Source organism: Macaca nemestrina, chromosome 1 (assembly GCF_043159975.1).
Source record: "Macaca nemestrina isolate mMacNem1 chromosome 1, mMacNem.hap1, whole genome shotgun sequence".
Classification (NCBI taxonomy): domain Eukaryota; kingdom Metazoa; phylum Chordata; class Mammalia; order Primates; family Cercopithecidae; genus Macaca; species Macaca nemestrina.
In genome coordinates this window covers 138,277,918-138,293,804 of record NC_092125.1, presented here as the reverse complement: position 1 = coordinate 138,293,804, position 15,887 = coordinate 138,277,918, and the positions used below count along the sequence as shown (strand labels likewise).

Here is a 15,887-nt window from a genome sequence, read left to right as displayed (position 1 = left end):
AGGGGACAGGAAGGCTGGGCTGAAGCCTGGGAAAGGCTGTGCTGAACATCAGCAATCAGTGGAGGTGGACAGCAGGAAGGAAAAGGATGTGCAGCAGATGGGGATGACGTATTTGCTTGGCTCACATGATGGTACACAGTATTTCTTTTTTATGTTTATTTAATCATCTGAGGAGTAACAGTTAAACAGAAACATCTAAATATCAAGACTAACATTAAATCACCAAATAAATTCTAAACCCTCGAATCACTGACTATTTATGAACCTCAGGTCTCTTACAATTCTATTGGTGACAGAATTTTCAGAGATGTCATCATTGTGTATACAGCATTTTGGGGTCTACTTTTCCACGTATACAGCTACATCCATTCCGTGTTTCTCCACTGCGTGAACGTACCGCAGTCATCTAGCCACTTGCTGATTTCTCTTTATCCAGCATAGCTTTCATCTTCTTTTAAGCCATACCAAAAAGGTAAGCAAGTTATAAATTGTTTTCATTTAGGCAAATGCACCAGTGTTTTAAGGATACTGAATTTATTGGCTCATCCTCAAATATTAGTTACTTGCATTTTGCTTGGTGAGAACTCAAAAAAACTTTCCAATTGAATCAAATAAATAACTGGGAAGAACAGTAAACGTTGGTTCTGTAGGCTCTTGCCCAATTGATAAGTTCCCTCTAACGCACCCTATCGTTATTTGGTCTGGTCAGAATATTCCTGCTCGTTGTGCATTCACATAATCCATCAAGAGGCTGAATAACATGGTGCTTATGCACCAAGGCTTTGCAATCATGCAGACCATGGTTGGCTGCTTAACAGCAATGTGACCTGGGACAGTTTACTTACCCATGCTATGTCTCAGTTTCCCCTGTCATGAATTCATTCATTCAACAAATATTTTATTGAGCAAAGATAATATGACAGGTACTGTTCTGAGCATTAGGGATTTATTAGTGAACAAAAGTCCTAGCCCTTGTAAGGTTTACATTACCGTGGGTAGACAGAAAATAATAGATATATAGTCATGTGTTGCTTAACAATGGGGATACTTTCTGCGAAATGCATTATTAGGTGATTTCGCTGTGTGTGCACATCACAGGGTGTACTTACAAAAATCTGGATGTTACACCTACGCTAAATTGTATAGCCTACTACTTCTCCTAGATCACAAACCTGCATAGCATGCTACTATACTGAATACTGTAGGCAACTGTAACACATGGTTAAATATTTGTATATCTAAACACTTCTAAACATAGAGAAAGCACAGTAAAAATACTGTATGAAAGACAGAAAATGGCACACCTGTATGGGGGACTTACCATGAATGGAGGTTGTAGGCATGGAAGTTGCTCTAGGTGAGTCAGTGAGTGGTGAGTAAGTGTGAAGGCCCAGGACATTCCTGTACACTACTGTAGAACTTATGAACACTGTACCCTTAGGCTATACTAAGTTTATTAAAAAATATTTGTTCTTTCTTCAATAATAGATTAACTTTAGCTTACTATAACTTTTTTTACTTTATAAACGTTTAAATTTTTGAAAAAACTTTGACTTTTGTAGAAATATTTAGTTTAAAACACACATTGTACAGTTGAACAAAAAGATTTTTTATATCTTTTTTTTTTTTTTTAAAGTTTTAAGCCTTTTTGTTAAAAACGAAGACATAGACACACACATTACCCTAGGCCTACATAGCATCAGATCATCAACATCACTGTCATCCACCTCCACATCTTGTCCCACTGAAAGGTCTTCAGGGCCACTAACACGCATAGAGCTGTCATCTCCTATGAGAACAATGCCTTCTTCTGGAATACCTCCTGAAGGACCTGCCTGAAGCTGTTTTACAGTTAATGTATTTTTTTTTTTTTTTACTAAGTAGAAAGAGTACACTCTGAAATAGTGATAAAAAGCATAGTATAGTAAATAAACCAGTAACATAGTAATTTATTATCAAGTATTATACACTGTACATAATTATATGTGCTATACTTTTACATGACTGGCAGTGTAGTAGGCTTGTTTACCAGTGTTACATTAGGACAACTATGATGTCACCAGGTGATCGGAATTTTTCAGCTCCATTATAATCTTACAGGACCACTATTGTTTGTCTGTTGTTGACTGAAAAGCAGGATAAGGGAATGGGGTGATATAGAAGACAAAGACTTTCCTGAGGACGTGACTTACTCATAAGCAAGTATCTGATGAAGTAGTAGGGTATTCTGGGCAGAATCAGATACTGATTAGAGCAAGAGGCAGTAAAGAGGATGATGAATGAAGATTTTGTGGACTGACTCTAAGTTACTGAAGGCCAATGGAAGGGTTTGGGGGCTGAAGAGGAGGGGGAGCTTGAGACAGATTATAGCTAAATAGAAATATTATGCCAGGGTGAAACTGTATCTCAGGGTTCTGAACTTCTTGTAGTGAATAACCCAAACAGAGATGCAGGGCAAGACAGAATTGGCCCTGCCAGTTCTTAGTGGGAGGTGGAAAGTCAGTTCTAACATATTCTCTTCTTGGGAATTGGTAGTGGTAAAGTGGAGAATGTTAGGGATGGGGAATGCTAACCAAACCAGAAGCAAATGTAGCACAGGGGAAACGGTATCTGCTGGGGAGATTAAATAAGATAACACATGTAAAGCATTTAACACAGTGCTTGCTCCATGGTAATGCGTCAATAAATGGTAGCTATTATTATCCATCAAAGAGCAAAGTAATATACTTGTGGCATTTTTCAAACTTTAAGAGTACTGTGTGGAAGAAAGGCCTGAGCCTTATGAAACACATAGATGATGTGGGCTGTGCTAATCTTGTCCTCAAGTCCTGTTACTCTGTCACAGGCATAGCATTGCATGGCATGACTCAGCCTACCCTTCAGGGGATACTGGATAATAGTAACCCAGCCATCCAATTTGGTCTCTTTGTCTTCCAGTCATATATATCACTTGGAGTAGATTGGGCAGGGCAAAAATTGAGGAAGGGTCCCAGAAAATACTGCTCTTGGTAATCAGGCTTCTTCTTTTTATATAAATATATATATTATAATATATTTAAATATTTATATATATATCAGGCTCCTTCTATCTTTACATAAATATATAAATATCTTTTAAATATATTTATATATAAAGATATGTAAATATATAAAGATATTAAATATAAATATGTATAGATATTTCTATATCTTTATATATTTATATACATTTATATATGTTTATTTATAATTTATATATATTTATACATGTGTAAAGATAGAAGAAGCCTGATTACCAAGGGCAGTATTTTCTGGACTTCCACCAACAGTGGATGCCTAAAGGATTCCTGAGCTTCCCCTACTCGGGATCTGCAGTGACCTTGTAGTACACTTCTTAGCCCGTGGCCAAATGGCCTTGAAGGTCTGTAGCCGTAACATAGTGAACAAGTCTGATGACATGATAAATAAGGCTGAGCTTGCCATTTCAAAACAAGAGTTGTCAATTTTGCCCTTGTATGGGAAACTAGACTTCCCAGCCTACTTGTGATCATCCTGATTTTTGGGGTTTGGTCTGAGCTATAAGTAGTGCAGACATTCAGGCATCAGGCTCCAACATCCCCTCTACAACTTAGGGATGCCCAGCTTTGGTTTCAGTGCATATCAGTAGCATCCTACAGACCCAAGGGGCTATACAGTCTGCATGCTCCATGCATGTTGATGACTGCTTGCCTGACTGTAACTGAGGGAAGGCAAAAGAGCTCAGAGGTTGTCAATGCCACACTGGGTTGGTATTTCATTTCCTTGCCCTGATGTTCCATCACGAAAAACAAATACATAAATAAAGACCTAAACATTTTTTTGGTTGGAATGGTCAGGCCATGCCTGCTTAGCATCATCACTACAGATCGTTATCAGGTTAACCAAACATTGTTTTCCCAACCTTCCTGGCGGCTCCTACTTTCAGTTGAGGAAACCGAATCTTTTAGTTTTCCTGTTCTCTGGACCAAGGTGATGATTTCCTGGCTTCTTGATCTTTTTTTGTTTTCATTGTATTTTCAACTCTCTGAAATGTTTTCACAGAGGGCTTTAAACTCTACTAACCCAGTATTTTTTCCTTTTGTTTTCTCCACACCCTGAAGTAAGTGGCTTCTCAAAAGCACAGACAGCTAGAGCTAGATGAAACCTCAGGGAATAATTTAGGTCAATCCCTTTCCTTCGGCTTGAGGAGTAAGGGAAACACATTGACAATACCACTTGCTAGGAACAGAGTCTACATGTGGCATTTTGCAAAATTACCTAATTTAAACCTTAGAATAGCTCTGAGAGGTAGATGTTCTATCCTCCTGTTTTAGACAAGGAAGCTATGGTACAGAGAAATTAACTGGTCTATGTGAGATCATACAGTTAGCTAGTGACATAGCTGAGACTCAAACCCACGCTTTTTGAAGATTAGGCCAGGGTTCTCCTCTCAACCATACTGGCCTGGCTGAGGCCTGCCAACTAGGTCTAGCTTTTGCTGGAAGTGGACTTAAGGCAAGAGGGCTCTAAGAAAGGTTCTGACACAGGGAATTTAATTAAAGGTTAAATTCTGGCAATTGTTATTAACATTTTATATAGCTTTAACAGAGATATCAGTAGCAGACTATAACATGCTATTGTTACAGTAAGATGGATTAGGAAAGGTTTTCAGCAGAGAAAATGGTGAAATGGTTAATGTTTTCACAAGAAAATGGAGTGTCCGTCCTAAACAGGAAGAACTGGCTTGAATTCAAAATGATTATATAATTCCTGACTTCAGTCATGGCACTCTCTTAAGTAGGCAAGTGATAGTTTTCCTGTGATACTTCCTCAATTTTTGTACACATACCTACGTATTAAATTTCTATCTTGCTGAACTGAAAACTGGTCAATAGTGTTCCTTATTTTATGTGCATACTATTTTTGCAGTATAAAAATAAGCTTAAGAATTTTTATAGAAGATGATCTGATTCATTAATTCTGAGTCAAAGGATATGTAAGAACACTTCTCTATGAGATTCGGAGCATGTGTGTGTGTTGATGTGTGTGAGAGAAAGATACAGATATACAGAAAGAGAGACATTCATATATTCAAAGACAATGAAACAGAGGCAAGGAGGTAGAATATGACAAGTTGAGATCCTAAAGTTTCTGTACTCTTAGTGTGCTTAAAGAACGTGGTATTTTGGGCCAGGTGCTCATGCTTGTAATCCCAGCACTTTGGGAGGCCAAGGCAGGCAGATCACTTGAGGTCAGGGGTTCGAGAATAGCCTGGCCAACATGGTGAAACCCCGTCTCTACTAAAAATACAAAAATTAGCTGAGCACAGTGGCACGTGCCTGTAATCCCAGCTACTCAGGAGGCTGAGGCAGGACAACTGCTTGAACCCGGCGGGGCAGAGGATGCAGTGAGCTGAGATTGCGCCATTGCACTCCAGCCTGGGCGACAGAATGAGACTCTGTCTCAAAAAATGTATATATTTTGGAGCCAAGTTTGGATTCCACACATTGAATAAGCAGTCAAGGTCCTCCAACGAAAATGTCCTTCACTGTCAGTGCTTTCAGGCTTTCAAAGATTGTTTCCTTTACTTGTCCATCACATCTTTCCCAAAATCATAGCAGTGATGCACCTCACCCATCAGTAACTTACAGAAGCAGAATGACACTGCTTTGTTGAAATCAGGAGGTTTTTGGAAGGTTTTAAAAACTGACTTCAAGTTCAGCTGAGTTACATTAAGACTGCTTGGCTGCACTAATGACTGTTTCCTATTGCACATGCAAAAGACAAGAACATTGTAGGACTTCAGGAAAGCAGTGAGTTTATCCCAGCTCTATTCCGAGAGGATCCCACTGAAAGCAAGTAGAGGAGTGACTCTATGCTAGTGTTTCTCAGACTTTCACATCACATTCATCCAGGGGTACTTAACAGAAATGGAGATTCTTTCTAAATCAGAATCCCTGGGTCTAGGCACCAGGAATACACATTTCAAACAAGCTTCCAGGTGATTCTGGTGCACACTGGAGACTGGGGACGTCTGCTCTACACTATAGGAACAGGGTTGGCTATGTTCAGGCATGGTATCCCTACCTTCATGCAACCTGGCAGATGGGGTGTGTGTGTGTTAAAGAGGAAAAGCAGTGGGAAGAAGGAGATGTGGGCACTGGTGATCCATCAAAGGCCGTTCTCTCTCATCCTGCTCAATACCACTTTACGGGCAAGCAGCCCTGCTGAACCCATCTGGGAGGGGCTTTTCAGTGAGCCTGAGGTTTCCAACAGCAGAGAGAACTGCCAGATATTGGAGAACTCAGCCAGAATGCCCCTCCATGTGTTGGTTAGGCTTCTGGAGTCATCTCTTAGAAGGCAGGTATCCCTGAGTGGAGTTCAATCGGAAGGACTAGAAGTTAGTTCCCTAATTATCTGTTAACACTTTATTTTTATTTTTTTGAGATGGAGTTTTTTACTCTTGTCACCCAGGCTGGAATGCAGTGGCACAATCTTGGCTCACCGCAACCTCCGCCTCCCGCATTCAAGTGCTTCTCCTGCCTCAGCCTCCCAAGTAGCTGGGATTATAGGCGCCCACTACCATGCCCAGTTCATTTTTGTGTTTTTAGTAGAGACAGGGTTTTACCATATTGGCCAGGCTGGTCTCAAACTCCTGACCTCAGGTGATCCACCCGCCTCGGCCTCCCAAAGTGCTGGGATTACAGGTGTGCGCCACCATGTCCAGCTGTTAACACTTTAAAAAAGCGTAGTTTAGAGTATCCAGAGAATATGCACAGGATATAAGGAAGACACCCAAAAGTGGAAAGACAAAGACATTAATATTAATAGGGAGGTGGCAGGTGACAAGGCACCATATCCCCTGCCACTTAAAGTCATCTTTCCTGCCAAGGTGTCCCATTCCATCCCTGCTAAAGGGCATGTGAGAAATAGCTTGCTGCAGGTGCTTTGCATTACAACCTGGGCCTTTGGGGGAGGTGAGGGTGCAATAAGTAGGGCCTCATTGGTGGGGTTCAGTCTGTCAGTAGCACAGAGTGGACCCTCTCCCAGAGTAGTCTTAAGGGCAGGGGCAGCAAGTTTTAATCCAGCAGTTGATCTGGAGACATTTTGCCTGACTAAAAGCCGAGTCTTGTTAAGGAAGAGATTCTCAAACACCATGGTGAGAATATTAAACCTCTGAGTTTTCTAAATCAAATATGAAGCCCCCTGTTGATTGAAACAGTTTCTGCCTAATTGCAAACAAGATGGGGTATTTGAGGCATTGACGGTCCAGGGAAGGGATAGCTGTGAAAGCATGGGCTCCAGAGCCTGACTGCCTGGGATTGCATCCTGGCTCTACCATTTCCTGCCTGTGTTATCCTGGGGGAATCATTTCACCTCTCTGTACTTCAGTTGCCTCATCTGTAAAACGGGGATTTGAGTAGTGCTTCCCTTATGGGGTTATAGGGAGGATTAAGTGAAGTAAGATCGGCAAAGCAATTAGATCATAGCACGTCTTACATTTGCGGCTTAGTTTTATTTTTAGTTTCTCTGTACAGGACTGCCTCACAATAAATACCAAAAGATGTGTCTTGGAACTGAAGCAGGGAGGAGAATCTTTATGGCATCTGTATGGTTGATGTTCTTTCAAGATCGACAGTGGCTCTTTTGACTGAATTACAGTCTTCTCTCCTCCCCCAAATCCCACTGAGGGCATGGCTGGGCCACAGTCCAGGCATCTTCTGTTGGGGCAGCAGGTTCTCAGGTTCTCTTTGAAGAGTCTTTTAAGGGGAAAAGAGGTGGCGGTGGCAGAATAAACTCCTATTTTGTACAGTTCAGCTAACAGGGAAAATAATGCACACCAAGTTATTTACTGGTAGGGCTTCTCAGGGTAAGATTTAAAATAAAATTCTGTTGGAGAATATAGACAGTCCATTCTAGGGTATAAAATGGAATTATCTTAACCAGGATTAAACCACATTTCCTGAGTCTGACGGAGCGTTTCCAGGGAGAGTAAGCGCCATGCAGCCCTCTCTGCCAGTTGTCCATTGTTGTTCCTGACTCCCACCTCCACTGGCTGTCTAACCCCATTCAGTTTTCCCTGCCAGCCCACCATGGTGTAAATCTTTGAAACAGAGAGCTGGGTCTGAAAACAAAACCAGGCTCCCTTTGATTGGGGGAAGTGCTGGCAATGGGAAGGTATGAAAGAAAACTGGATGGAGGGACACTAACTTTAAATGTGCTGTTAATTATAAGCAAGTGTGCTAAAATCCATGTTAAAATTCTAATAACTACCACCAGCTTATCACTCTGTGTTGTCTCACCTATATGACTTTATTAAAAAATATATTTATGAATTAAATAGTCATGACCTGAGCAGAAGGGCAGCATAGTATAACAATAAAGTATAGATGCTGTAGTCTCAGGCTATCTGGGTTTGAATCCTGTCTGCCACTTGGCCTTCAGACTTTGGGTAAGCCAATTTTCTTTCTAATGCCTCAGTTTTCTTATTCACAAAATGAGGACAGACATGGTAGGTAACTAACTCATAGGGTTACCGTGAGGATTAAATACATATAAGGTATTATAGTGGTACTGGCATTTTACCTGGCTTGGGGCTTGGGAAGATGAGTAAGCCATCAGAGAGCTTACAATTGAGAAATGGTATTGTATTCAGCCCCTATCACATGCTCTGCACAAAGCAGGTACACACAAAAAAATCTCATGGGAAGACTGAAGAAATTACTCATACATTGTTAGGTGTCTAGAGGTGCTGGCCAGTTTAACATCACAAAATATCTCAGAACAAACATAGGTTTTATGCAATACCTGTACAAATATGAACAAAAACTTCTGAAACATGTCATTAGTTAAAAACTCCATGCTCCAGTCCTGACTCTTTAAAAGCTATGAAACATCCTTATAAAAAGCAGACTACAAAGAGAGAGCCTGTCCCAGGGGTCAAATTCCCTACATTCAGGCAATTTGAGGCAAAAGAAAAATGTAATTTAAATCCCCCCACTCCCACCAAAAAAGACATAGTCCACAACATTAAAACAAAACAAAACAAAAAAACCCTCTAGCTAAGTATCCCATTATAAACTTACATTAGACCAATTTTTTTTGGAAAACCTGAAATGAGGCTTCAAGTGCTTATCGGAATGATTAGACATAATTATGAGGCAGGAGTATCTATAACATCCTGGCATTCTTGAAAGCATGCAGCCCTCAAACGTCCCCAACACACCAACTTTACTCCTTTTCCACTCTTCCTTTCCCTCCTCTCTCTCTCTCTCTTCAGTCAGTGAAAGGCAGATCTCTGTGTTATCCCATTCCCTGCAGTTTTAACCTGCCAGGGGATTCCCTCTCCAGCTCCCTCCTGAGGGACTGGTCCAGCTTCTCTTACTGGCCAAGTTCATCTCTCCTTTGGCTCCAGCTGTCTTTCCCACACTAGATTCCTCACGGAAACCCTCTCATCCTGCTGGGAAAGGACCTCTGGCAGCACTGCCATTTATAATCTTATTAACTTTAGGAAACAGCTCTCCTACTATGATACACTTCTCTTGCCTTTTTTCCTTCTCTTGCCCAAATCCTGTTAATTTTACTCAGAAAGCCTCTCAAATCTGGGCCTTGCTCTTGATCTCCACCATCCCTGACTGGTGCAGGCCATCTCTCCTCCCACGTGGTTCCCCCAACCCTCCCACCCACATTCCCAGCCCTATCTCCTCCTGCTCCATTTCACTCTTTACAGTGCTGCTACATGACTTTTTCCTAAAACGCAAATCTAGTCATGTCATCACTTACCTTCGATGGCTTCTTCCTGCCTTCGAAATAAAGTCCAAATATCCTGGATTAAAAGTTCCTTCCTAAAACTCACTACCTATACTTTTATTCTTCATTATTGCGGTTTGAAGACTCGCCTGAATTATTTTCTATGGTAATAGAGAAGCTGCATAAGTATTGTTCCAGTTACTAAAACAACAATAAATGTGAGGAATCAAGAAATATATTTCTGGCCAGGCCTGGAGGCTCATGCTTGTAATCCCGGCACTTTGGGAGGCCAAGGTGGGAAGATCACTTGAGCTCAGGAGTTCAAGATCAGCCTGGGCAACAGGGTGAGACCCTGTCTCTCTAAAAAAAAAAAAAAAAATCAGCTGGGTGGCATGCACCTGTGGTCTCAGCTAGCCTCAGGAGGCTGAGGCAGGAGGATTACTTGGGCCTGAGAGGCAGAAGTTGCAGTGAGCTGTGTTCATGGCACTATACTCCAGGCTGGGTAAGAGCAAGATCCTGTCCTAAAAAAAAAAGAAATATATTTCCTGTTGGTAGCCATGTATTTGGTGATCATTTAGGTACAACCAGTTGTGCAATTCTAAAGCAGACCTAATTGTTCCAAATGCTTTCTTTGTTCAAATTAATGAGTTCTGTAATACATAAACCAGGATTAGCAAAGATTTGGCCAGTATGAGTTAATTCAACCTATACTTACTGGAAATCAAAAGCTTTAAGACCAACATGCCACATTAAAAAAAAAAAAAGAAAGAAAGAAAAACAGGAATGAGGAGGGAGAAAAATCACTAAATTGAAGGTTCAGAAAGAGAAGAAGAGAAGGCAACAAAGACATATCCTACCTACCAAATGACCAATTCTGCCCCAGGCTGCGCCTGATCAAAAAATGGCAGTTAACACACACTCAAATTCTTTGTAAATAATTTGTAATTTCATTTTAGTCTCCACAGCCACAATAGGTGGTAGCTATGATTATCCATATTTTAAGGTGAGAAAATAGGCTTGCAATGTTTATTTTGCTTACCATGGTAATCACTGGTTAAATACAATGCTTAAAGTTAGGGGGTAATACTCAACCCTCCTGTTTCCCTAGAGGGAAGAGAATTTCCAAGTTCCAGGTGGGAAGAGTAGAGTCTCTTCTTTTCAGTCTTCTCACTCTATCCTTCTCTAAGGAGAAAGAGCAGCTTGCCTGATCAGTGAGTTTAGGAGGACAGACTGAGGATGCTCAGCCAGCCCCCATGGGCTTTTTCACTTTTTAAATTCTTTTCAGCTTGTCTATTGTCAACATGTGACCATGCTCTACACCCAGACGGGTGTGCTGGATAGGGAAGAACAGAGGCAGGCCTGCTGTCTAATTTAGGAGAGAAGTATTAGTAAACCTAGGGTGGCTGCATATATAAGCAGCATCTTCCAACATGGCTTTTATTGTTGATAAAGTGAATAATTTGATTTCTATGCCTTCTTTTTTTTAATTTTTAACTTTAAAGACAGAGTCTCACTCTGTAGCCCAGGCTGGAGTGCAGTGGTGCCATCTCCGCTCACTGCAAGCTCTGCCTCCCAGGCTCAAGCAATGCTCGTGTCTCAGCCTCCTGAGTAGCTGGGATTTCAGGTGTGCACCACCACGTCTGGCTAATTTTTGTATTTTTAGTAGAGATGGGGTTTCACCGTGTTGGCCTGGCTGGTCTCGAACTCAAACTCCTCAAGTGATCCACCAACCTTGGCCTCCCAAAGCGCTGTGATTATAGGTGTGAGCCACCAAACCCAGCCATTTCTATGTCTTATTTCTCAGCTGGTTATGAATGTAAGTGGAGAAGACGGGGGGGCTATCAACTGGCTTCCTAAAAGCCAAATACAAGGCATAAATATAGGCATTCAATTAAATGAATGAATGAATTTGTCCCAAGGCCACATAGCTAATAAGCTATAGAGTAGAGACCTGGATCTGTGTCTGACAGAAAGGCATGATTTTCTAAACTTCCACTTTGATGCTTCTCATACGATGTACTATTTCCAGGAGTAAATTCATGCTTCCAGATGGCTGCCAGGAAACTGGAAACACTGGTTGTTGCAGGCACAAAGTACCTTAAAGACACAGGTATGCCTAAGAATGTTGCTGATAATCTATTTTTCTACAACAGTGATGAGGGATGAGTTCAGTAATGACTGCTTGTTGTCAGTTACCTCATGGGCCAATATCGATTAAGCCCTGTAGGTACTGAGGGGGAACCTGCAAGGTGGGGAGAAGTAGCCTAAGCAGCCCCAGCAGCAGCATGGAACAGATCCGGAAGGAGAAAGGCAGGCAGCCTAGCCTTAAGTTGGATGAGCACAAGAGGGGCGGGGCAAGGGACTGAGGACCAGGGGAAGGAGGCTGAGTGGGTTGGGGATGAGGGGAAGGCAGGGGAAAGAGGATGAACATAAAAACGCCAGGACAGCAAAAGACTGAAGAGAAAAGTATGTCCAAACACAAAATATAAAGGGGAGACAGATAAAAGAACAAGAGTAAATCACACGCTACGAAAATAGCCACAAACGGATTTTCCATTTCATGTCAAAATGATGAAAAGTGAGAGCTGGCCTGTGTGCCAGTAGCCTTCAGAAACTCAGAAATAAAATATCCCATTTGAAAATAGTTTGGGGAGCCAGTAGATGACAAGATTCCTCCTGCAGGCAAAAGTGAATTAAAGCAACGATAGTTATCTACTGCTCCTTCCCCACTCCCACTGTTTGGCTGGCAAGCACATATGAGCTCAGCAGGACTCTGTAATTGCTTTTTAAGAGTATCTGGTAGAACTGAAGATTGTGTGTTCACAAACACCATATAAAAACAGGGTCATCTTTGCCTGCCACGAAGTGTTTTTCACTCTGTTTCAAGGCCCAGCTTAGTCTTTTTTCCCCTTACTAAAGCGGCAAACAAAGAATTCTCTGACACACTGCACCCACTGCAGATGAAAGCGCTTAAGTGTGAGTGAAAGCAACAATGTTTAGAGTGACATTTACTAGCTGAAAACAGTGAAATCAGAGCGTTCCAGTTCACGGAGATTAAATGTCAGGCTTTAAACATTTAGTAGAGTATTAACTATGGAAGTTTTAAAATTTAGGATTCAGTTTTATATTGCAAACAGCACGTAAAACTTTTTAAAGCAAGGAAACAAGTGGTCCATAGGCTGAATAAACATATTTATTTTCAACTGAAAGTGAATGAACTGCAGGACAGTTACTGAGCTTAGCGCAACAATACCAGAGGTGCTCACTGTCCTTCACCATCCCAGATTAATAAGAGAAGGGTGACATTCTTCACACTTCATGTTTTGGAAGACACAAGTCAAAGTCCAAAACACAGGAGTCTGCGGGCACATAATTTTCCACAGTGGTTGTGGACTTTAAAAGTTCAAGAGTTTTTATATTATTGTTCTAGAATGAATGCCCTCGGTCTTTTTTTTTTTTTTTTTTTTTTTTTTGAGACAGGGTCTTGCTTTATTGCCCAGGCTGGAGTACAGTGGCACCATAATGACTCACTGCAGCTTTGACCTCCTGGGGTCAAGTGAGCCTCCTGCCTCCACCTCCTGAGTAGCTGGGACTACAGTGTGTGTCATGCCTGGCTAATTTTTAAAAATTTTAAAATATTTTGTAGAGATGGGGTCTTACTATGTTGCCCAGGGTGGTCTTGAACTCTTGGCCTCAAACAATCCTCCTGCCTCAGCCTCCCAAAGTGTTGGGGTTACAGGAATGAGCCACCATGCCCAACCTGAATGCCTTTTAATGGACCAAAAAAGTAAGAGGGGAAAATATAGCATTTTTGTTTTAATATTATTTTCCATAGATAAATTTATTTATGACAAAATTAGCTATAATTTCTAAATATAACATCCATTTTTGATTCAATCACAAAACCTCAGAATTTGATATCAGTAGTCCTTTCATTCAAAGTCAGCTAGTTAAGTATCTTCTCTATTATGCTTACTATGAGGTGTTGGATAGATACAAAGCCAGTGATAATGGATATTTCAAACTTTGTTTTAAACATCTTGTATGCATTGTATTCAATTCCCAATATCTTTATGAGGTGGCCACAATTATCCTCATTTTACAGATAAGAAACCTGGGGCTTTGAAAGATTAAGGACTTTGCCCAAGACCAGAGGACTACTAAATTATGTAGAACCCAAACTCCAGCACTGACTCCAAAGCCTGGGAAATTAACTTCCTTTTTTTTTTTTGAGACAGCATGTCACTCTGTCCCCCAAGATGGAGTGCAGTGGCACGATCTTGGCTCACTGCAACCTCTGCCTCCTGGCTTCAAGCAATTCTTATGACTCAGCCTCCCCACTAGCTGGGATTACAGGTGCCTGCCACTGTGCCTGGCTAATTTTTGTATTTTTAGCAGAGACAAAGTTTTGCCATGTTGGCCAGGATAGTCTCGAACTCCTGACCTCAGGTGATCTGCCTGCCTTGGTCTTCTAAAATGCTGGGATTACAGGTGTGAGCCACAGTGCCTGGCCCTGGGTAATTAACTTTTTTTTTTTTTTTTTTTTTTTGAGACAGAGTCTCGCTCTGTTGCCCAGGCTGGAGTGAAGTGGCACAATCTCGGCTCACTGAAAGCTCTGCCTTCTGGGTTCACGTCATTCTCCCACCTCAGCCTCCCGACTAGCCGGGACTACAGGCGCCCGCCACCACATCTGGTTAATTTTTTTTGTATTTTTAGTAGAGACAGGGTTTCACCACATTAGCCAGGATGGTCTCGATCTCCTGACCTCGTGATCCACCAGCCTCGGCCTCCCAAAGTGCTAGGATTACAGGAGTGAGCCACCTTGCCCACCTCCCCCACCTTTTTTTCTTGAGACACAGTCTCGCTCTGTTGCCCAGGCTGGAGTGCAGTGGCATGATCTCGACTCACTGCAACCTTCGCCTTCCGCATTCAAGCAATTCTCCTGCCTCAGCCTCATGAGTAGCTGGGATTACAGGTGTGTGCCACCATGCCTGGCTAACTTTTGTATTTTTAGTGGAGATGGGGTTTCACCATGTTGGCAGGAACTCTCCATCTAGCAGTGACCACAGAGATGTGAACAAATACAGTTTAACTCAAGCAATGCCACAACAAGAATACGAAGAGAGAGATACACAGAGTAATTCCGATCTTGGAAGACCTCACAGAGGAAAAGACATTGAAGCCAGGTCTTGATGCATGAGGATAAGTCTTTCAGACGAAAAAAGCAATGATTACTCTAGAAATAAGGAAATGCATGTACCAAAATTTAGAGGGCTTGACACGTCCATGGAATGTTCAGAGTGCAGTGTGTATTTGAAGGTGGGGCGCCTGGAAGCAGAGACACAGGCAGTTACAACAGCCAGGTGAACATGAAAAGGGAGGCAGAAGCAAGGTAATGGAGGAGGCCAGAGTCAGGACATGTTTCTAAGCCAGAAACAAAATGGTCTATGACCTACTGGTCACAGGCAGTGAGAGAGAAGAATACATAGTTGCTGGATTTGTATACTGTTACATCATTTAGGTCTCAAAATTAAAGAGGTAAGACAGATTAAGAGTGGGGACAGGGATCAGAAAGATGGTATCTTAGTTCAATTTGGAAAAACTGAGTTTGAAATACTTGAGAAGCAGTTAAGCATCCTCTTTACTGCATTCTTCACTTGAATAAACATTGAGTTTCTCTTGTATCAAGTAAAAAGAAAATTAAAAGAGGAATGAAACTGGATCCCATCCTCCTAGAGTTCACTGTATAGTCTGGTTCTTCATGGAGCAGTAGGTAAGGGGAACTTATAGGGGGATTTCTGTTTGTTATGGTGACTAAGGGGTGCTATTTGCACTTATTGGACAGGTGCCAGGGATATAGACATTCTGCAGTACTTGGGATTGTCTTACATCCCTCTTTACTTTCAATGTCCCATTGGACATCTACATAGTGAAAAATCTGTTTAGCGCTATTTGAACCTAAAACCTAATTCTGTTTTACAAAGAAAGACAAATTTTTTTTTTACAGGTTGTATACTGAATTGTCCTAAATAGAACCTCCATGGAAACTGAGGGAAGACTATACTTGGTTTGTTTGGAACTTTACAAAAGCTGTTCACTATTTTAAAAAATTACATCATGGGCAGCAAAGCTGCTCACAG

The 15,887-nt window shown here is 41.5% G+C and overlaps 1 protein-coding gene and 1 long non-coding RNA gene across 5 annotated transcripts in view; one reads left to right on the top strand and one right to left on the bottom strand.

Annotated features, from left to right (window-relative positions):
* LOC105485430 (ALG14 UDP-N-acetylglucosaminyltransferase subunit) overlaps window positions 1-15,887 on the bottom strand; it is a 103,039-nt gene that overhangs the window by 17,358 nt on the left and 69,794 nt on the right. The window contains exon 5 of one of the 4 annotated variants that reach the window (XM_071076006.1): window positions 3,250-7,815. The exons of 2 other annotated variants lie outside the window; for them this stretch is intronic. In XM_071076006.1, the coding sequence (XP_070932107.1) occupies window positions 7,430-7,815 (386 nt within the window). In that variant the 3' untranslated portion in view covers window positions 3,250-7,429. Of the gene's footprint in view, window positions 1-3,249; window positions 7,816-10,142; window positions 10,269-15,887 lie in introns of those variants that run through there. One more of the 4 variants, XM_071075963.1, reaches the window with a different exon arrangement.
* Window positions 2,106-15,880, top strand: LOC105485431 (uncharacterized). The gene is made up of 3 exons (XR_989566.3): window positions 2,106-2,183; window positions 11,777-11,857; window positions 15,755-15,880. It is a non-coding gene; the product is annotated as an uncharacterized lncRNA (long non-coding RNA).